This window comes from Protopterus annectens, chromosome 15.part0 (genome assembly GCF_019279795.1).
Source record: "Protopterus annectens isolate FY-2018-M chromosome 15.part0, PAN1.0, whole genome shotgun sequence".
Taxonomy (NCBI): Eukaryota; Metazoa; Chordata; order Ceratodontiformes; family Protopteridae; genus Protopterus; species Protopterus annectens.
The window spans coordinates 569,206,126-569,229,653 of NC_056749.1; the positions used below are offsets into that span (position 1 = coordinate 569,206,126).

The 23,528-nt window shown below is 37.1% G+C and overlaps 1 protein-coding gene across 1 annotated transcript in view; it reads right to left on the minus strand.

The window, feature by feature from the left end:
• The window catches only part of LOC122789858 (formin-2-like), a gene marked incomplete at its 5' end in the record, with an annotated part of 2,118,086 nt that overhangs the window by 783,420 nt on the left and 1,311,138 nt on the right, over positions 1-23,528 (minus strand). The window contains 1 exon segment of the mRNA XM_044057292.1: positions 7,823-8,012. Coding sequence (XP_043913227.1) covers positions 7,823-8,012 — 190 coding nt within the window.

Here is a 23,528-nt window from a genome sequence, read left to right on the forward strand (position 1 = left end):
TGGGGGGCCATTTTCACCTCCACTGCCCCTCCTTCGAGCTGTCAGAAGATCCGACTTTCAAAGGAAAATAAGTCGTTTTCTAGCACTAAGCTGATCAGTGTGCTGAATGTTTGTGCCCTCAAAGGGTCCACCCCCTGTGGGTTGCAAGATAACTTTCAAATAGTTCAATTCCTTCCTTATGAGGAATGCTGGCATTAAGAGCCTCTATGTTGAGGGTAATCAAGGTCAGTTTGCTCATAGTGTTTACTTGCTGGAAAGAAAAGATTTTGTTTAAGAATTCCCATGAGTTTTTAGGGTAAAACGCTGAGGATTGAACCAAGGGGTTGAGGTAAAAGTCCGGTAGTTCAGAAATATATTCTGTTTTAGTTGTTTTAGAAGGCACAATGTGTCTGAGCAGGGGGCTGGATTGGTTCTTGTGTATCTTTGGGATCCTCTGGAGAGTCTACTGCCATGAACTCAAATTCCTGATCTGTTATTTTTCTGCTATGGAGGAGCTCAGAGAGGGCTTGGTAAATGTTGTGAAATCTGGAAAGAACTACTTCTTTACAGATCGTGCAGTAGCTGGTGTCATTTGATAGAACTTCCTGTATCTTGGTAATGTATGCTTTGTGGTTCATAACCACGATGCCTGCTCCCTTATCTGCCTTCATTATTTTGATATGAGGGGTAAGGCAATGGCGGTGGAGTGCCTCTTTCTTTACTGGTAAGGTTAGCACTCAAAATACACCAGTTCCGCTTGTTCTTCTTTGGATACCACTCGGATTCTGATTTCTGCAATTTTTACTTCTTTTTTCTCTAGCTATATATATTTATTTTATTTATTGCATTTGTTTACCAGGAAATTTCACTGTGATTAAAAGAGCCTATTTTCAATGGAGGCCCGGGGAGAAAAGCTCAGACAAGAACATAGATACAGAAAAATTAAACATTAATTGGTACAGAAGTAGAAACAGTGTTACATATAGTGATTACAGTAAACTATACAGAAAATATACATAAAAGCAGGAATTTAGTTGGTTTGATTACAGTAATATATATAGAATATTTACATAAAAGCAAGAATTTACTTGGTTGCCAAATGAATTCAATGAGAGGTATAAACAGAGATATATTAATCAGCTGTACCAGTATCAACAAGTGATGAAAAAATAATAATTATGGAGAAAATATCATCAGTTAGCCGTAGCAAAAAGCATAGGTGTTTAGTTATCATATAAGAAGGAAAAGGTTAGGTTATAGAGCAGGTACATAGCCAGGGACAATTTTTCAGTACTTGTTTGAAAGTGGTGGTGCTGCTTGTGGTTCTTATAGAAGGTGTAAGCGAGTTTCATAGTTTGGAGACGGTGAAGGAGTAGAGGAGTTGACCAGCAGGTAAGGTGGGCTTTTCTACTTTTAGAAGTAGATAATTTTCAGATATTAGTTGCCTGCTGGGTTGGTATTTGGCAAGTGGTATTGAGATAGAAGGACAGGCTGTGGGTATGTAGATTATTTTGTGTATTTTTTTTTTTTATTGTGGCAGTGGGTATGGAGTAGAATTTTAGGCTGGAGTCGAGGGTAGGATTGCTTTCTGGGATGATATGGTTATCAGCTGTCTTGGTGGTGATGGTGTTAACTGCAGGAAAGGTGGTGATTAAGTTAGCTACAGTGTCAATGAAGTAGGAATTGAAGAGGGTGGCAAGTTTGGTGGGGGTTTGTGTGGGTCAAGGGATGGGTTGCTTTGAAAGCCTGAGTGTAATAGCTGGTTAATAGAGGACCAGAATTTATTGGGGATTATCTTTATGTTGGCTTTGTAGGTGGAGGTAGTGGGCTTTTTTATCTTTGGTTATTAGATGTTTTGTCTGGTTATGGAGTTGCTTATATTGTAGTAGAGTTGAGGGGTATTTGGTTTTCTGATATGACTCCCAGATTTTATCCTTCATCTTTGCATTGCATTCCCCTGTCCTTTGCTAAAGTTCTTGTTCAGAGGCTGCCTGTAATGCCACATCATCTGCATACAGCAATTGTCTTGCCCCTTCCTTTCCAACCTGTGATGTAGTTCATCACCAGTATGAACATTAGTGGTTTCAGCGCTAAACCCTGGTGTAGACATACTCCCACTGCGGACCTGCTGAGAGACTGAATACTGTTCATACTTGAGTCACTGGGGCCTTGTACATCCATCCATCCACAACCTTTTTTCCCATTTTTGCACATGGGGTTGGGGTGTCACTTGGCAATAGTGACAATCATCTAGAACCAAGGTTTACACTGCCGGGTAGGCAGACCTGCCATGGTGGGTCCTTGTACACAGGCTGCACTAATTATACCAGTGTTTCTGGGACTTCAAACCACCTAGAGACTGCCCAAATCAACTTCCTTGGGACCTTGTCATTTACTTGGCTCAGTCTAGGAATGCCCAATTGGACTATTTCCTCATCTCTAGCTTCTTCGCAACTATCTGTCTCACTGCAAACATTAGGTCAGTTGTGCTGCATCTTGACCTGAATATGAACCATTCATCTCCCATCTTACTTTCTACTACTCTGCTCTATTTATTTATCAATCACCCTCTCCAGAACTTTCATGCAATGTAACAGGAGTTTGATGCCTCGATACTGCCCACAGTTATGAATACCCCCCCTTTGTTCTTGAACAGTTGGCACTAGTATTCTTATTCTCCAGTCATCCATGATATGCCTTTCTCTACACACTGCTTTAAGTACCTTCAGGAGCCATTTCTCCCACTCTCACCCAAATCATATCTGCTGTGACCTCATCTGAGCTTGGTGCATTCCCTGACTTTATTTTCCTTAGTGCTGGTCTTTCTTCTTCTATGGTGGACTCCTCATCCACTCTCACCTTAGGCTGTGTTTGGGACAGAACAGCTTCTATGGGATTTTCTTCATTTAAAAGCTGCTGAAAGTACTCCTTTTGTCTGCTTTTGATGTTCTGTGGACTGGTGAACAGGTTGTTGCTGGCATCCCTTATGAGGGGTATCTGCCTGTCCTCTTTATCTTTCTGTCCTTGCCTTGCAAACTGATTGAGCTTCTTTGTGCCATCTACTGGCTCACTTTCCAGAAGCTGGTCGAGTGCCTCTGATGCCTTGTTCTTTGCTATTGCAACTCCTTTCTTAACTTGTTAGCCAACCAGTAGACTTTCCTAGTCTGATCCATCTTTTTTATCTCACACTTTTTCCAGCACATCCTCTTTCTGTTGATGACTTCCTGGACTTCTGCGCTCCACCAGCAGCTTTCCTTATGTACCTTATTTCCATACCTGGCTCAGCCACATATCTGTTCTGTAGTCCTCACACATGCCGTTTTGAGGCACTGCCATTCTTATTTAGCTCCACCTATTTCCTCCTCTTCTTGAGATGCTAGAGCCCTGTGTAATTCATTGAACTGTTGTGCTTTCTCTTCAGTCAACTTCCAGCTCTACAGCACGGTCTCTGTTGACCTGAGAGCCTTCTATGATCACTGCTTGAAGGTTATTGTGGCAACCAGTGTTTAGGCTGTGGGCTGACTGTTTCACTGGGGATGACAAACAATCAGTGAATCTACCCCAGTGCCCTTTCCTTGCTAGGAGGAAGTCTACCTGAGTTGCATGTTGGACACTCTAGTATGTCATCTGGCAGCACTGTCTCTTTCTGAATCAGGTCTTGGTTACTATCAAGCAGTTTGCCTGTCCTTCTTTATTCGTGTTGCTCCACCCATGTGGCTAAAGGCCGTCCTCATATCCTGCTCTGTCTGTCCAGATATGTGCATTCAAGTCACCCATTATAAACAACAACTCATGTCATCTTGCTTTATCTAGTAAGCCCTGCAACTGCTGTCTGAATGCACTCTTTTCCTCACTATCACAACCCTGCTGTGGGCATTGGCTGAGATTATGAACACTGCCCTATCATTAGGCTGGAGTATGACTGCGATGAGTCTGTCACTAATTCTGATGACATCCCTCACTGCCTTCTGAAGCCTCTCTCTCTCTCTCACAATTCCCACACCATTTCTAGCCAGTTCACCTCCTGAGTAGTAGACTGTGGATTCCAAGCCAAGTAGCTTTCCTGCACTGCCCTTCCATCTTTTCTCCTGGATACAAAGGACGTCCAGCCTCCTCCTTACAATCATGTCATCTACTTTTTCCATACTCCATCCTGTCCCATGGAACCTACACCTTGAGCAGCAATTCTTCGTTCATGTTTAGATAAGGTTCCCATGCTCACAATAAACAAAATACAGGGAAGATGTACAGACTACAATACTGTAATAAGTAAATGGCCAAACATGGGTCTACAAATCAGTAAAGAATATGGATTACAAGCTAAAGACAAAAAGAGCTTGGTCTGTCTGTATGCACTGTGCAACAGAAAACTATACCTACGTTGTCTTTTAACAGTAGTTAGTAAAGAAGCCTGCAGCAACTGAGCTTTTTTGCAACTTGCTACTGTGAACAGTCAATCACAGGATCAAACAACTGAAATCACTTCCAGCACTTTGATACCAAGGAAAGGGAGGTGTGCTGGGGGAGAGAAAAATAGTTGAAGGACAACTGAAGCATTACTGAAGATCAATTAGCCCTTTTTGAAAGCAGCAACACTGAATGCACCGAGAAAGCCTGTTTTAGGAGATGTATCATACATGGAAGCCTGGTGCAGACCAGTTTCATGACTGCATATTTAAACACTCAAGAGAAAGGCTAGGATACTGACTGCACGTAACCCCCATAACTCACCTTAACCTTGGACTCCATGAGCCTCAGGGAGCCGAATCTGGGAAGATGCCATTAAGGCAATAATGCTCATTAGTGAAGATGCCTTTTTTGGAAAGGGTTACAAAAGACCATTACACAAAAAGAGAAGTGGGAACCACATGACGTACAGGCAGAAGGTCAAAATGGGGTAGACGTTTAGTTGACTAGACAGAAAATAGCCATCTTTTTTTCATGAGAACATTCCACTACTCATTTAGTTATAAGGTCTTCCTTGTAATACAAACCACAGCTTTCACAGATCTAGCAGGTCAGGGAATTTTTTTATTACCTACCTACCTAGCTTCCCCCTCCTCTTTAGTACTTTATATGCACTCATCTCCATAGGCATACATGGTTCTTGCACAAACAGATATCCACTAGTGTCACACCCCCATGCCTCTATAGCAGCACAAGCCAGGCTCCCCAGGATTTCCCATTACGGTCCTGTCTTGAATGGAGGATCCCAATCTTAACCCACCTGCGAAACATAGCAAAGCGACATACTCATGTCTGCAGGACTGGCTAGCTGCTTGACTCTACGTTTAATAATCAAATGCAGGGAAATAATACCACAGACTGAAGTAGCCCCTCTGAGATAGCGGGCCAATGTGTTACTTGTACTGAAATACCATAAATAAGGATGGATGTGGGCAAATCGCAACCATGTGTTTTTAAAAAAAAAGACAAACTGGGGGCTAAGAAGGCACCGATCTACAGAACACTTCATGTATCTGATTTATTCTTTTAGAGATTACATTTGTATGACTGGCTATTGGTAGATGAGGATCACTGGGGTTTTGAGTTATTTAAACTTCCCACCTTAGACAGTGAGACACCCAATCAAGAACAGCAGTAGAAGCACTACGCCAAACAAAGGGGAGGGAATAAAAATTTATAGTAGTTCAAAATTCCATGCGTCCCCAAGAAACTGTGACCATTATCAAAACGAACATTACTCTGTAAGAATATATGCTGTGATAATTAAAGTCTGCCATGATTTTAAAAAGAAAGTTAACCTCTTGCAGCTCAGATATAATAGATCACTTATCTGTACATCTAAATTCCAGCAGGCTCCCAGCTGCTGCCTAGTTATACAGAGATGTAATTTAGTTAGCAGTCCAGAGTTCAAACATCTGATACTTGTTTCTGAAGCTGGCAGAAACAGAAATATTTACAAATCAGCAGAGAGATCCACACAGTGCTTACAGATAATTTTGCTGGTTGAACAACTTACATTAGCTTTTTCAGTACCTTTTCAAATGCACAAAGGCTTTATGTCCCACTTGACCTCATTAAACGATTTGTTATTCTAAGTCACAGCACCATGAACGAAAACATTAACCATATTTATTATTAAACATGTAGTCTACTAAGTTTATTTCCATAGTGAACAATAAACATTCCTAGAATGTGGTTGTTAAAATATGGGTGTGTATAGGTTAAGATGTTAACCGAACTTAATTCCCATGTAAACCGCAATGCCAAACATATGTATACAGGGTTCGGAGGCATGCCAGTTATATTCTGGGAATGGTTTCAGATAAAATGCTGCCATATGTTTTGAAAAGATGAAAATAAGGCAGCCCCTGAATGAAGCAATGACATTAGGAAAGAACATGACAAAAGAAATGACAGTGCAAATAATAAAGTGTTGGGCTTTTCTGTTATTTAGATGAGAACAGTATGTATTATGGCATAGGAACAAACACATGAAAACTATCATCTCATTACACCTCGGACTGTCCAGTTGTGTAACTTCACTTAAGTGACAGTCACTGCCGACTAGTAAATGTTATTCCATTTATACTGAAGAGTAAGGTGTTTGTTTGTTGCATTAGTGAGACTGTACTGTGTATGCTTTTACTTTCTGTTCCTGCTTAATGTGGTGCTGCGTGCAAATGTTGTCACATGCATGCCGTAAACAAGCTGTTAATGAAAGTGCCTCTTAACATGAAGTTAGCCATCTAAGGAAAGAATGAAGAAGATACGATACCAAATGGAATACTAGGACTGAAAAATAATGAAGAAAAATATTTTCTAACAATTTACTTGCAAAATTTTGAGAAGCATTACAAGTCAATCCTTATATTTTTGTCAACACTGTCAAAATACCCTCAAAGTACACCCAAATTAAATCTTGTCTTTCCCTCTTGCTTATAATAAAATGGCCACATGAACACACATTTAGAATCCACTACAAAATGACTTGTCAAAATATCTCACTGATAATTTTATTAGTGACAAAAATAGAAACTTCTGGTTTGACGTGATGCAGTTTGTGAGAAATAATTACAAGACAATAGACTGCCGGAACTTTGGAAATGTGAAGTAAAAGTGTGTAGTGCACATTACGTTACCATTCTAGTCAATGCTGTAGTTGGACACAGACGAGTCAGAACTAAGGCTTAAGGGCAGAATAGGATATACTACAGTACAGGGCAGAAACAGGCTCACTAGTAAACTATATGGAATATGAATGCACTTGTACACTACATGCTGACACTCCTGGGTGTTTGGTCAGAAGAGCCAGTTTTATATATATATATATATATATATATATATATATATATATATATATATGTATATATATATATATATATATATATATATATTGTGTGTGTGTGTGGACATATTTACACTTAAATATATACACATGTATACACATGTGTGTGTGTGTGTGTGCATGTATATGTGTGTGTATATATATATATATATATATATATATATATATAGACATACATAAAAATAAATGCACAAACAGGAGGAGAAATATTAATGCATGCTAGATAGATAACTATAAAGGTTGTGGAGACAAAGATTTACAGTTCTCAAAAAAAAAAAATGATATTTTGTTTTCATAAGAAGAATTCCAGAATTTTACCAGAGATTTGTTTCAGTGTAATTTCTGGTCTTTACTGTGATTTCATTATAATTTTTAGTGGACTGATATATATATATATATATATATAAAAGCAACTTTAAACCATATTCTGTATACTAAACACTGAAAGGAAGCCAACAGTTATAATTAGAAAATATGAAAAGAAATTCTGGTTGTGGTGAATGTGTGTTCTAATCAAAAATCTGAAATTACATAAAACTTCCGTATTTTCCAGTACTCTGTCTAAATCTTGGATTTACCAGTATTTTTCTTGAAAATGGAAAATCAGGGTTGCGGGTGATAAGCAAACACTTTAGATGTCTTGGTTTACACAAGGAAGTACCATTTTTAAAGCAGTAAATACAGGACTGTGTCATTGCACTTATATTTGTTATGAACTTACCTGTTTAAAAAAAACAGTACAATTAGAGATGCAAATTAGGTGCATATTATGATAACAGATCTAGGGTCCATAAAAGATGCTTTCCCAGTTACAGAGATTAATTAAATCAAGAAATCAACAGCTTCAGAAAGTGGAGAAATGCGGAGCCACCGTGTTTCAGCCCCTGCTTGTACCTGGATGCCCTAATATTTATAATGATAGCTGGTAGAGAGCTGTGGCAGTTCAGAAGATGAACTGCAGTGTGATGGGTATAAACAAGGAACCTATGGCAGAGACACACTCGGTCTTAAACAGAATGAATGTCTCCTTTCACAAAAATCAGATCACAGTAGTACTAAACAAATCGGCTCCAAGTGCACAATAACTGGAAGGGTCTGAAATTGTCCCTCTTCTCCAAGATCATGGCAATGTTGCATTTCTGCCTCTCAAAAATGTCTTGAGGGCTTGATAAGCATCCACAGAGATTTACAAGCCAAAATGAAATGCATCTTATTAGGAGTTGGCTGAAATCTAAAAAAAAATGTTTTTTAGTCAAGCTGCCTTTCTAAAGCATGATTCAAAAGACTTTTAACACAGAATTAACACTTCCACCATAAAGGGTATGGCACACATTACTGGATGGATGCTGAGCATCTCCTGCAACTATCAAATGCTGTGCCTATTAGCAAGTATGTTGAGAAGGATTCCTTGGCTTCTATCTGCAAGAAAAGGCTAGCATGCGACTACAATTGCAGTGCTAAGCTTTCCCAAAAGGAAGAACACCTGTATCTCAGAGGTGGACGATACAGCTCCTGTGAACTAAGATTTAATTACAGAATGTTTGCTAGATATAAATATTACTGAATGACAAACGGGAAGGTTGGCAAGAACTTTTAAATGTGCCTACTTAAAGATGGATATGGATAAACGTCTTAAGGTCCCACTGTTCACTCACCTAATACTGGTCCAATGTTCCTGCGATCAATCCTGAGGTTTTTTTTCCCATTTGAATCATGGAACAACCACAGCCCAACATTCATGTACTGGAATATAGGTATTTCTCTGCAGCGTATCTGCCTTACCCTTGTTTATTTTATATTACTCCTACATCCCTCTATCTTTGGACAAGACACTCATCTCAGCAGCAATGACATGTGAGCTCTTCACAAAGGTCTGTATGTATCAAGTGTTATTATATTTTCCAGTGCCTAGAGAGTTTTGAACATGTAGTAAGTTGAAGTACCAGCTGTAAACTAGCTTTTCATGATGAAATGTTTTGGATTGCTGATAGTGTAACTGCTTGTTTTTATGGAAGCACACACAACCTCGTTTCTCACATCAGTCTAATAAAGTACCGATGTGCTGAATGACATTATTCTGACCTCTCTCATGTTATGACACATGTAGCCTAATTGTGATTCCTACTGTTACGTAAAGTGTTTGTTAGCTACTATTTACATGTACAGAGTACGTGATGTCTGTATGTGGCATTAAGTGACTTGTTACTGTATTTTTGTAATGCATGCACATGTTATAGCATGACACTGTTTCGAAGATGACAGCAGAGTTTTCGAAGTCGCAGTAATACAATCTCACTATACTGTTTTTACTCTTTCTCTTAGTTCTAATTTTATCTCAGTGTTGCTTCATGTCTTGAGATGCCTGCTTTTTTCTATACGCATTGTAACACTAATATACATACAAATACATACACACATATATATATATATATATATATATATATATATATATATATATATATATATATATAAAAATGTCAAATGAAAACGTGAAGCCCTCTAAACTTCTGTGAAGTACAACGCCTTCATCTGTTGTAGCAAAGAGTAGCTGTTTACTTCAACTATCAGCTGTTGTGTTGCACAGCTGAGAGGAAAACCCCATTTCTAAGAAAACGTCTAGGTAAACTTCATACTGTATTCAAAATTAAAGATACACGACTATAGGTACAAGCATGCTTATGTGATGCATTTATTAACTGTTTTCATTTCCCTTTCCCCAGTCGCTGGGTACATTAGTCTTCTGTTGTCTCTGAGTTGTCCCCTACCTTCATTGACAACTTACATTTGGAATGTTCTGTAGTGTGGGACTATCCCCCTCTGTGTTGGTATTCTGGTGTCGCATAACATTTGAGGAAAGTAACATTAACTGCACATTTACCATAGGATACTTAAATATTTTTTGTGATATGCATCACACTGTTATTTTACTTACTTTACCTAAATCCAGAGAGTCAGAGGTTTCAAGCATATGCAGACAGATTGACTCTAGCTAGTACTGTAGGTCACAATAATTAAAAATTTATAGGTTTTGGGTTGGGGGCCCTATGTGAAAATATGGTTTTGACCCAAAAATTATTTTAGTGATAAAAAAAGAAGTGATTGGGGTGAATTTTATATTAAGAATCATTAATTTTTTTCAAACAATGAACCTTTTACATAAATTATCGTTCCAGATATTAATCCTCGGGGACAAATCATTACAATTCTTTTATTTTAAAGGTATATTAAGGTGAAATTATTTAGTTAATAAATTTATATTTTTAAATTTTATATTACAAATATTGATTTAATATGAAAAAAGGGGAGTTTTTTGATATTTTAAATTGTTTGATATAATTTTTTTTATTTCTGGTTTCCAGTTGTTGTAATGTTTGTGATACTTTTAAAAAAGGGTTTTCTAAATTTTAAATGGTGTGGGAGGGAAAATGACCTTTTTTTGGTGAAAACCTTTTGTGATAGGTGTGAATAGAAATTTCCCTGACCACTGGGGCTGTGTTTAAAAGGAGAGTATTGTATGTGTAACCCCCTTATACACTTTTGGTGTTAATAATATATGGGGTAGTTTGGGTAAATTTTTTACCAAAATAAATGATTTTTATTGGTTGTAATGGTTTAATAATTTTATATTTTGTAGGTGTAATTTAATTTTATTATTTTGAGTACCAAATTTATTAAAAAAAATTTTAGCTTGTATTAGAATAGAAAAAAAAAGGGGATAATGTGGTATATTTAGGGTTTGGGAAGTTATTTATTGCTATTTAATGTGGGTTTTAGTAAATTAAAAATTTTGTATAATTTATATAGTTTATAGTTTATTATAATTCCAAGGGGGGATTCCCCAAATTCCAATATTTCCTTTGTTAGTGTGTGTTGTTGGTTGTATATGTGTTGATTTGGTGTTGAAGGGGAATTTAAATGGGATGGTTTTGTTTTCTAATTTAAATTGTGTTGTTTTTAAAAAAGGAGGGTTGAAGGGAGGTTTTGTGTTTTGTGTGTGGGTTCCCAGAAAAAATTATTTGTTTTAATAGATTATATATATGTATATTTTGAAGGGTAGGGGTATTTTAAACTTTTATGTTATGTTTTTTATTAAATATTTTTTATTATAAATTTTTTTTATAATTAAAATAATAATTTTATTAAAATTTTTAATTATTTTCATTTTTTTAAATTATAAAAATAGTTTTATATCACAACAAAAAATTTTTCCCCTAATAAAAAATAATTTATATTTTAATAATGTTAATAATTTAAATAATAATATAATATTTTTATAATAATGGTAATTTGTGGTTTTGGTTTTTTCCCCAAAAATACTGGTTTTGGTTTTGTGGTGTTGGTGGAATATGTATGTGTGGAGGGAGTTAGAAATATATTTTAACCCCCAAAAATGGGGTGGAATTTTGATATTTTATTTATTAAATTTTGTTAAAAAAAAACTTTCCAATATATATATTTAACTATTTGCAAAAATGGGAATATTATTTTCTTTATACTATTGTTATAAATATTTTGGTAATTTTACAAATATTTATCTTTTTAAAAATGATTTCGGGAAATATTTTTAAAAAAAAAGCAAATAAGGGAAATCAAATATTTTATTTAAAAATTAAAAACACAAACACATGCTTTACCACATGCTCCAATCTTTCTCGGTAACTGTATATAATTATGGACTGGGTATTAACCAACATGATTAACCACTGCCACACCCCTACGATATCATCCTCCCTGGTAAGATCTGACCATAAAGCGGTCACTTTCATAGGTAGGTACTAGGCTATTGGCCCTAGGGCCTATATAAGCCAAGCCAAATGGTACCCTGGCTTTTGCCACCCAAGAAAATTATTTTCCTGAGCCCTTGTCAAGCAGAGCCACAGAAGTCATCCATCATATCCTTCCATCAAATCATCAAGATTTTTCTTGAAGAGTGCTAATGAGGAGCTTTGTTTGATACAGATAGGTAGTTTGTTCCAGAGTATGGGAAGTCTCAGACAGGAATCTATCCCACCAGCATGTTCTATTTATTGTGGTGACAAGGTTTAGGTCCCTAGAGCGTGTAGCTCGGAAGGAATGGGATTTTTTTTACGTGGAGCATGTCCAACAGCTCTGGGTTTGACATAGCATTGTATGTTAGGCAGGGATTGCCTCTGAGTATGCGATATGCGACAGAGTAAAGCTGGAGTTTGAGACGGTCGGCATAGGGCATCCATTTGAGGCCAGCAATCCTCTATGTGAGGTATTTCTGTGGCCTTTCCAGTTGTTGTAGATGTCTTGTGAGGTACATACCAAAAAGGGCGTTGTACTCTATAATGGGTCTAATGAGTGATGAGTAGAGGGGAACAATGACCTCTTTTTTCCTGGATAAGAAACCTTTTGTGATGAGGTGTGCCACGTAGAAGGATTTCCTGACTACTGTGGCGGTGATTATCAAAGGAGAGACTACTGTCCACCTGTGTCCCAAAGTCCCTTATCACACTTTCGGTGTTAAGTAGACTACCGCCTATGTGGTGGTTCATGGGTCACCATCTCCCCGGACTCCCCTCTAGCGTGGGTCAAACAAAAAAACTTCTCCAAAGCTGATTACAGCCTCCTGAGGGATGGTATAAACAGCTTCACAGCCCCCTCCCCCACTGTAGGAACTGGCACCAATGTCCACATCTACACCAAAGTACTATACAAGCATTTATATAGATACGCCAAGAAAAACGGTCGTATCAGCAAACAAGGTAAATGTCCAGAAAGTATTTATTGAGTAAATTCCACAAGCACATTCACCCTAACTCAATTGTAGGGCTTTTTCAAGTGTAAAAACAATACCACTATCAGTTAGCCATCTTTAAATGTCTCAGTTTAAAAAGGGCGCCAAAAAATACCATTTTGACTTGAAGTGAAAGCATACATCTAAAACTGTCAAAGTTTTAAAAACACAGAATACAATCCTGCAATATTACAAAAAGTAAAAATAAATAAAACTCAACAACCAAGTGATATCTAAACAATACTTTGAAAAATAAAATAATAAATTTAAAAACAAAAGCTGTGAATATTTTAACAATGTACATTTAAATTATTCAGAAAAACCCGCTGTGGGACATATAAAACAATACTTATTGGTAAAATGAAAACAGACTACTTATAATATTATTATATTTCAATTTTTAATTTTATTATTTAAATCTTTTCTTTTTAATTAGATGGGGTTAATAGAAATATAATCGTTTAATCCTGGGGGGTGGGTGGCATTCAATCTTATTTGCCAGTAGGTCTCCCTACAACAAAGCCAGTTTTCCCAATCTCCCCCTTTAGGATCTATTGGCACTTGTTCAAGGATTCCAAAACGAAAGCCTGTGTGTTTAGGCTCAATTTGTAAATGCTTACTCAGTGCATTATTTGTATTTCCTTTTCTAATGTTATACAAATGCTCATAGATACGTTTGTTCAATGCTCTCTGATTTCCCTACGTAAAAACTTGGACAGTCTCTACACAAAGCTAAATATACAATACCTTTAGTATAACAATTACCCTTCTTAAAATAAATCCTACTGTTACCGTAATTTTTTAAGGTGATGAGTACTTCATCCAAAATGTATTTACAATACCCACACCTACCACACCTGCTTGTTCCTTTGTCCGGGGGAAATGTATTCCTATAGTTGTTACTTTCAAAAACTTTTTTCAAATTTGTTCCTGTTTTAAAAACAAAACTAGGTTCGCCACCCACTTTGTGTGCTATATCCTTATTGTATCTTAATATCTTCCAGTTCCTCTGGACTAGGACCTTGACTTCCTTGGTTATGTTACTATGTTGAAGAACTAAAGCCCTTTTAAAAGCTTGTTCGCTAACCGTTACATCACCTGTTGTAATTTCCAGTGTTTTCCCCAAAATAGGGGGTACCTAGTAGCACGTCCTTTTATAATTTCATCTGACACTTGCTTTATTAACCAGTCAGGGTAACCCCTTGAACTAAATAAGTCAGAAATAAATTCTATTTCTGCTAAAAAGTCACTCAACTCTGATGTCATTCTGGCCGCTCTAACCATTTGGCCCTTTATAATACTCCTTTTTTGTTTCCAAGGGTGGTCACTTGTGTAAGGGAGATAAGAATTACTAAAGGTGTTCTTTCTGTGAATTCTTGATTTTAGTCCCCCATTAGTTTTATCTAACCTCACATCCAAGTAATCAGTTCCACACTGGTCAAATTTAAATGTAAATTTTAAAAAGTCAGTGGAAAATTTCAAAAACTCAAGAAAGTCAAGGATGGTGTTCACAGGTCCCTCCCAAATAATAAACAAATCATCCAGAAAATGTCGATATAACTTAATGTTTTTCCAAAATTCAGAAGGAAATAGATACTGTAATTCCTATTGTAGGAGAACTAGGTTAGCATAAATGGGGGCACATGCTGCCCCCATAACTACCCCTCTAACTTGCTTTCCCCCTCAAAATAAACAAAATTATTTTCCAAAACCAGCCAGTAGCAAACTGGCTCACTGATAGAACCCACCTAATCAAAATAGGGAAGCCACCTCAAGCAGTCGACCCGTAATGAGTGGGATACCCCAGGGATTAGTCTTGGGGCCTCTGTTATTCAGGATTTACTTCTCTGAGCTACAGGCCAAAACCAGTGGAGTATGGCTGACCAAGTCTGCAGATGACTGCAAGCTGAGCGCAGTCATCAGTTCCCCAAGTGATGTGGATATCTTCCAAGAAGGTCTCACCCAAACAAATGACTGATGTCAGAAACATGGCCTGAAGCTGAATGTCAAAAAAATGCATCATCATTCCCTTTGGGGAGAGTGACATCCCCACATAGTATCACATTAATAACAATGTCATAAGTACACAATCAGTAGCGAGGGATTTGGGCACCCAGGTTAATAACAATGTGACTTTTGACCACCATGTTTCTTCCGTTGCACGGAAAGCTTTCTACATGGCCCACCTCAAGAGGTCATAACATCCCTGTATTCTTCCCTTATAAGGCCAAATTGAGTACAACACCCCTTCGCATGTATCTCACAAAGCTCATACAGCAAGTGGAAAAAACACAGAGGTTCCTCACCAGGAGAATCCAGGGCCTCAAACACCTACCCTACACAGATAGGCTAAAAGCCCTACCCCTCCACTCAGTTTTATACAGACTCCTCGGGGGTGACCTCTGTTTGGCATATAAAGCAATCTCAGACCCCACCTTGATGGGACTGCTGCATACCCACAAGTCAAACTCCACTCGAGCAACCCATACACATGACCTCAAAATGGTCTGTGATATCAATAGGACTTGTTGGTGGGACAGATTTGTGTCCCAGAGACTTCCCCATCTGTGGACAGACTCCCTCTCCACGTTAAGCAGAGTACCACATTATCCTTTTTAAAGTGCAACATGGATAACTGCAGGTGAAACAGAAAATCCACCCCTGGGATTCCACCTGTGTCCCTGCTGGACAGGGGCTTTGGGCGCTAACTTGTCTAAACATGGGCTAAACTCTTGGCTAGACTTATAAGGGCCTATGGGCCAATAACCTAGCAACCTCCTATGATCCTTTCGCTTCTTTCATGGACTAGGTATTCCAAACCATACCATGCTCATTAATCTGTTAATTACTACCCCACTACAGCCATTTTTGTACCGAGCATCCTACTACATTTTCCTTCATCCCAACCTCCTCTTCCTTACCTACCGCTTTACATTTACACAATATATCTTTGACTAGAAACTAACAACTTCAACCACACTATACCACACCAATATTCACCTTTTCAAGGTTACTTATCCCCCAAAACCTATTTCCCAAACTATCATGAAGCAAATGCAAATGTTTACCCACCAGCCACATCCCATCATGCACTATACTTCCATGTGAGGATATTCACCCTGGTGCAAGAAAAAACTTAACATGCTCACATTCTAAACAGCACAGTAAAGCACCTCTAAAACTTCTTACTATCAATCTAAGAGGTATGTGCAACATACTCACAGATTTACATGCTTGGATTTCTGACCACTCCCCAGGGATCCTCTTCATAACTGGAACGTAGCTAAAAAACAGAGGTAAGGAAATACTTCCTCCAGGTGACAGTATACCACACATTGATAGTAACAAAGATGGCTGGGAAGTATTTTTTGTAGAAAAAACACCAATCGTTGAGCGAAAAAACTTTATACACAGCAAAGCTTTCGGGCAAAACCCTTCTTCAATACTTAACACAAATACACTGAAAAGCAACATGCTTTAAATAGGAGCATAATTGGTCATATGACAGCAGCCAAAATCATATGATCAAAAACTAAACATAAACAAAGTATTACAACAGTTAAAATGTTAAAAATACAAACATCATAAAGTATAAAGCATAAAAAGTATACACTTCTAGTTATACAACTTAGTTCGTTGCAACTTCATTAAAATTGGTTTCAGACTAACAGCAGAGTTCAACCCTGGCGTACAATCTGCCACCAGTCTGAGTATCCACTAATACTCTTTAATCTCTAAAGCATTATTAATGTCCCCACCCCTCCCAGAGGGAATAACCATATCTATAACCCTAAATTTAAAACAATGGTCATCCCCTTGTAGTCTAATGTGTTTAAATAGAGCATTATTCTCATTCTCCCTTCTAATCTCAGATTTGTGTTCAATTATTCGATCCTTCAGCTTACATGTGGTCTTCCCTACATAAAATGAAGGACAGGCCACACATATAGCCAAATAAACAACATTAGTACTACCACAATCCGCTACAGATTTAAACGCATAGCCCTTATTCGTAATGGGGTGAATATAGACATAATTAGGGTTATTAGCTACATCCACACAGCAAGAACATTTCAAACATTTAAATGTACCGAAACGAGTAAAAGTATATTCATTTATACCCAATCTATAATTAAAATCCTTCCGACTCTTAATAGTTCTCATATTCCTATGATTTGTGTGAAATTGAACTGAGAGACTTGTATTAAGAAGAAGCACTATAATTTAACATATAGTGAATATTCTGCATTAAAGAATTTACAATCTAACAGAAAAAGGTAAATTCCAGAAAATATTTATTTTAGTAAAACAATACCACTATCAGTTAGCCATCTTTAAATGTCTCAGTTTAAAAAGGGCACAAAAAAATACCATTTTGACTTGAAGTGAAAGCATACATCTAAAACTGTCAAAGTTTTAAAAACACAAAATACAATCCTGCAATATTACAAAAAGTAAAAATAAATAAAACTCAACAACCAAGTGATATCTAAACAATACTTTGAAAAAATAATGAATAATAAATGTAAACACAAAAGCTGTGAATATTATAACAATGTACATTTAAATTATTCAGAAAACCAGCTGTGGTACATATTTAAACAATACTTTGAAAAAAATAATGAATAATAAATGTAAACACAAAAGCTGTGAATACTATAACTTAATGTACATTTAAATTATTCAGAAAACCAGCTGTGGTACATATGAAATACAGACTACTTATCTGGTACATATGAAATACAGACTACTTATAATATTATTATATCTCTCAATTTTTAATTTTTATTATTGTAAATCTTCTGCTTTTTTAATTAGATAGGGCTTAATAGAAATATAATTGTTTAATCCTGGGGGGTGGGTGGCATTCAATCTTATTTGCCAGTAGGTCTCCCTACAACAAAGCCAGTTTTCCCAATCTCCCCCTTTAGGATCTATTGGCACTTGTTCAAGGATTCCAAAACGAAAGCCTGTGTGTTTAGGCTCAATTTGTAAATGCTTACTCAGTGCATTATTTGTATTTCCTTTTCTAATGTTATACAAATGCTCATAGATACGTTTGTTCAATGCTCTCTCTGATTTCCCTACGTAAAAACTTGGACAGTCTCTACACAAAGCTAAATATACAATACCTTTAGTATAACAATTACCCTTCTTAAAATAAATCCTACTGTTACCGTAATTTTTTAAGGTGATGGGTACTTCATCCAAAATGTATTTACAATACCCACACCTACCACACCTGCTTGTTCCTTTGTCTGGGGCAAATGTATTCCTATAGTTGTTACTTTCAAAGACTTTTTTCAAATTTGTTCCCGTTTTAAAAACAAAACTAGATTCGCCACCCACTTTGTGTACTATATCCTTATTGTATCTTAACATCTTCCAGTTCCTCTGGACTAGGACCTTGACTTCCCTGGTTATGTTACTATGTTGAAGAACTAAAGCCCTTTTAAAAGCTTGTTCGCTAACCGTTACATCACCTGTTGCAATTTCCAGTGTTTTCCCCAAAATAGGGGGGTACCTAGTAGCACGTCCTTTTATAATTTCATCTGACACTTGCTTTATTAACCAGTCAGGGTGACCCCTTGAACTAAATAAGTCAGAAATAAATTCTATTTCTGCTAAAAAGTCACTCAACTCTGATGTCATTCTGGCCGCTCTAACCATTTGGCCCTTTATAATACTCCTTTTTTGTTTCCAAGGGTGGTCACTTGTGTAAGGGAGATAAGAATTACTAAAGGTGTTCTTTCTGTGAATTCTTGATTTTAGTCCCCCATTAGTTTTATCTAACCTCACATCCAAGTAATCAGTTCCACACTGGTCAAATTTAAATGTAAATTTTAAAAAGTCAGTGGAAAATTTCAAAAACTCAAGTCAAGGATGGTGTTCACAGGTCCCTCCCAAATAATAAACAAATCATCCAGAAAATGTCGATATAACTTAATGTTTTTCCAAAATTCAGAAGGAAATAGATACTGTAATTCCCATTGTAGGAGAACTAGGTTAGCATAAATGGGGACACATGCTGCCCCCATAGCTACCCCTCTAACTTGCTTAAAAGTTTCCCCCTCAAAATACACAAAATTATTTTCCAAAACCAGCCAGTAGCAAACTGGCTCACTGACAGAACCCACCTAATCAAAATAGGGAAGCCACCTCAAGCAGTCGACCCGTAATGAGTGGGATACCCCAGGGATTAGTCTTGGGGGCCTCTGTTATTCAGGATTTACTTCTCTGAGCTACAGGCCAAAACCAGTGGAGTATGGCTGACCAAGTCTGCAGATGACTGCGAGCTGGGTGCAGTCATCAATTCCCCAAGTGATGTGGACGTCCTCCAAGAAGGTCTCACCCAAACAAATGACTGGTGCCAGAAACATAGTCTCAAGCTGAATGCCAAAAAATGCATCATCATCCCCTTTGGGGAGAATGACATCCCCACATATTATCACATTAATAACAATGTCCTAAGTACACAATCAGTAGTGAGGGATTTGGGCACCCAGGTTGATAGCAATGTGACTTTTGACCACCATGTTACTTCCGTTGCATGGAAAGCTTTCTACATGGCCCACCTCAAGAGGTCATAACATCCCTGTATTCTTCCCTTATAAGGCCAATTATTGAGTACAACACCCCCTTCGGCATGTATCTCACAAAGCTCATACAGCAAGTGGAAAAAACACAGAGGTTCCTCACCAGGAGAATCCAGGGCCTCAAACACCTACCCTACACAGATAGGCTAAAAGCCCTACCCCTCCACTCAGTTTTATACAGACTCCTCGGGGGTGACCTCTGTTTGGCATATAAAGCAATCTCAGACCCCACCTTGATGGGACTGCTGCATACCCACAAGTCAAACTCCACTCGAGCAACCCATACACATGACCTCAAAATGGTCTGTGATATCAATAGGACTTGGTGGGACAGATTTGTGTCCCAGAGACTTCCCCATCTGTGGACAGACTCCCTCTCCACGTTAAGCAGAGTACCACATTATCCTTTTTAAAGTGCAACATGGATAACTGCAGGTGAAACAGAAAATCCACCCCTGGGATTCCACCTGTGTCCCTGCTGGACAGGGGCTTTGGGTGTTAACTTGTCTAAACATGGGCTAAACTCTTGGCTAGACTTATAAGGGCCTATGGGCCAATAACCTAGCAACCTCCTATGATCCTTTCGCTTCTTTCATGGACCAGGTATTCCAAACCATACCATGCTCATTAATCTGTTAATTACTACCCCACTACAGCCACCTTTGTACCGAGCATCCTACTACATTTTCCTACATCCCAACTTCCTCTTCCTTACCTACCGCTTTATATTTACACAATATATCTTTGACTAGAAACTAACAACTTCAACCACACTATACCACACCAATATTCACCTTTTCAAGGTTACTTATCCGAAACTGTTTCACATACAACCTATGCTGCCCAAACTATCATGAAGCAAATGCAAATGTTTACCCACCAGCCACATTCCATCATGCACTATACTTCCATGTGAGGATATTCACCCTGGTACAAGAAACAACTTAACATGCTCACATTCTAAACAGCACAGTAAAGCACCTCTAAAACTTCTTACTATCAATCTAAGAGGTATGTGCAACATACTCACAGATTTACATGCTTGGATTTCTGACCACTCCCCAGGGATCCCCTTCATAACTGAAACTTAGCTAAAAAACAGAGGTAAGGAAATACTTCCTCCAGGTGACAGTATACCACACATTGATAGGAACAATAACAAAGATGGCTGGGAAGTATTTTTTGTAGAAAAAACACCAATCGTTGAGCGAAAAAACTTTATACACAGCAAAGCTTTCGGGCAAAACCCTTCTTCAATACTTAACACAAATACACTGAAAAGCAACATGCTTTAAATAGGAGCATAATTGGTCATATGACAGCAGCCAAAATCATATGATCAAAAACTAAACATAAACAAAGTATTACAACAGTTAAAATGTTAAAAATACAAACATCATAAAGTATAAAGCATAAAAAGTATACACTTCTAGTTATACAACTTAGTTCGTTGCAACTTCATTAAAATTGGTTTCAGACTAACAGCAGTGTTCAACCCTGGCGTACAATCAGCCGCCAGTCTGAGTATCCACTAATACTCTTTAATCTCTAAAGCATTATTAATGTCCCCACCCCTCCCAAAGGGAATAACCATATCTATAACCCTAAATTTAAAACAATGGTCATCCCCTTGTAGTCTAATGTGTTTAAATAGAGCATTATTCTCATTCTCCCTTCTAATCTCAGATTTGTGTTCAATTATTTGATCCTTCAGCTTACGTGTGGTCTTCCCTACATAAAATGAAGGACAGGCCACACATATAGCCAAATAAACAACATTAGTACTACCACAATTCGCTACAGATTTAAACGCATAGCCCTTATTCGTAATGGGGTGAATATAGACATAATTAGGGTTATTAGCTACATCCACACAGCAAGAACATTTCAAACATTTCAAACATTTAAATGTACCAAAACGAGTAAAAGTATATTCATTTATACCCAATCTATAATTAAAATCCTTCAGACTCTTAATAGTTCTCATATTCCTATGATTTGTGTGAAATTGAACTGAGAGACTTGTATTAAGAAGAAGCACTATAATTTAACATATAGTGAATATTCTGCATTAAAGAATTTACAATCTAACAGAACTATAGTGATTAAACAAGCAGATAAACGGGGTGCTGTCGTTATTATGGATTGTGATATATATAAATCATCTGTTGTTGATTTTCTTAATGATGACAATGCCTTTAAGCATATTTCACATAATGATGTTAAGAAGCATATCAGTGATGCTAACATTCATATTTATGAATTACAGGCAAATGGTAAGATAGACTTAGATCTGTTTCACTTTTTTACAGTACCATGTCCTACTATTCCCCAGCTCTATGGTTTAACAAAAATTCATAAATCCTTTAAGGATCCACCTATGAGGCCCAAAGTATCGGGCAATGGATGGGTAACGGAACAGATATCGGTTTATTTACAGAAACAACTACATCCATTTTTATTGGAATGTGGGAATATTTTAAAAGATACTGGTGAATTTTTGGGTAAATTGTCTGATTGGTATAGCAGTTTACAGGTCATGAAGATTGACCCAGGGAAATATTTGTTTGTAACTATGGACATTGTGTCCCTTTTTAGAGTTATACGTAATGCTTACGGGATAGATTCTATTAGAGAGTTCCTGACAGCGAAAGGATTTTTGTCTGTTGATTATGTTCAAAATATTTGTTTGCTATTAGATTTAGTGTTGAGCAATAATGTGTTTACGTTTGATAAACAACTATATTTACAGCTAACCGGTGTTGCCATGGGCACACCGGTTGCTAATACATATGCGAATTTGGTTTTGCATCAATGGGAAATGCAACATATACATAATGGTTATAAATTTTTGATTGATAATATTTGTCTTTATCAAAGGTTTGTTGATCGTTTTATGATTTGGAAGGGTTCTTATCACGATTTAGTAGACTTTATATCATATCTTAATGTAACCACTGTTTTTTTGACGTTTAAGGAAACAGTTTCAGATTATGAGGTGTTGTTCCTTGCTGTCAGAATTACTTTATATGAAGGTGCAATACAAACTACTATCTATAAGAAAAATGTACACACAAGTAGATATATACATCGTGATAGCATGCATGCTCCACATGTTTTTAAAGGTATAGTCAAAGCTCAATTTGCTAGGGTAAGTAGATTAAATACAGTTGATTCATTATTTTTTGTACAACTAGAAGAAATGTTCAATGAATTTTTGGCAAGTGGATATGATCGAGATATGTTGATAGGATTGAAGGATCATGTAGTGCTTAATAGAGAAACTATATATAAACCTTTCTTTAAGAATGGTTTTTCTGCCCGTCATTCCATTTCTAATTTGAGTAGTAGTATCCATAGTACGGATAAAATTAGATACGTTATGACCTTTGGTAACAGAACACACTCAGTTAAACATATCACAGAGAAGAATTGGCCAGTGTTGATGGCTTCTCCGGATATTAATAGACGTTTGGGTATTAAACCGTATTTCTCATATAGGAATATGAGAACTATTAAGAGTCGGATATGTTATAAGGATTTTAATTATAGATTGGGTATAAATGAATATACTTTTACTCGTTTTGGTACATTTAAATGTTTGAAATGTTCTTGCTGTGTGGATGTAGCAAATAACCCTAATTATGTCTATATTCACCCCATTACGAATAAGGGCTATGAGTTTAAATCTGTAGCGAATTGTGGTAGTACTAATGTTGTTTATTTGGCTATATGTGTGGCCTGTCCTTTATTTTATGTAGGGAAGACCACACGTAAGTTGAAGGATCGAATAATTGAACACAAATCTGAGATTAGAAGGGAGAATGAGAATAATGCTCTATTTAAACACATTAGACTACATGGGGATGACCATTGTTTT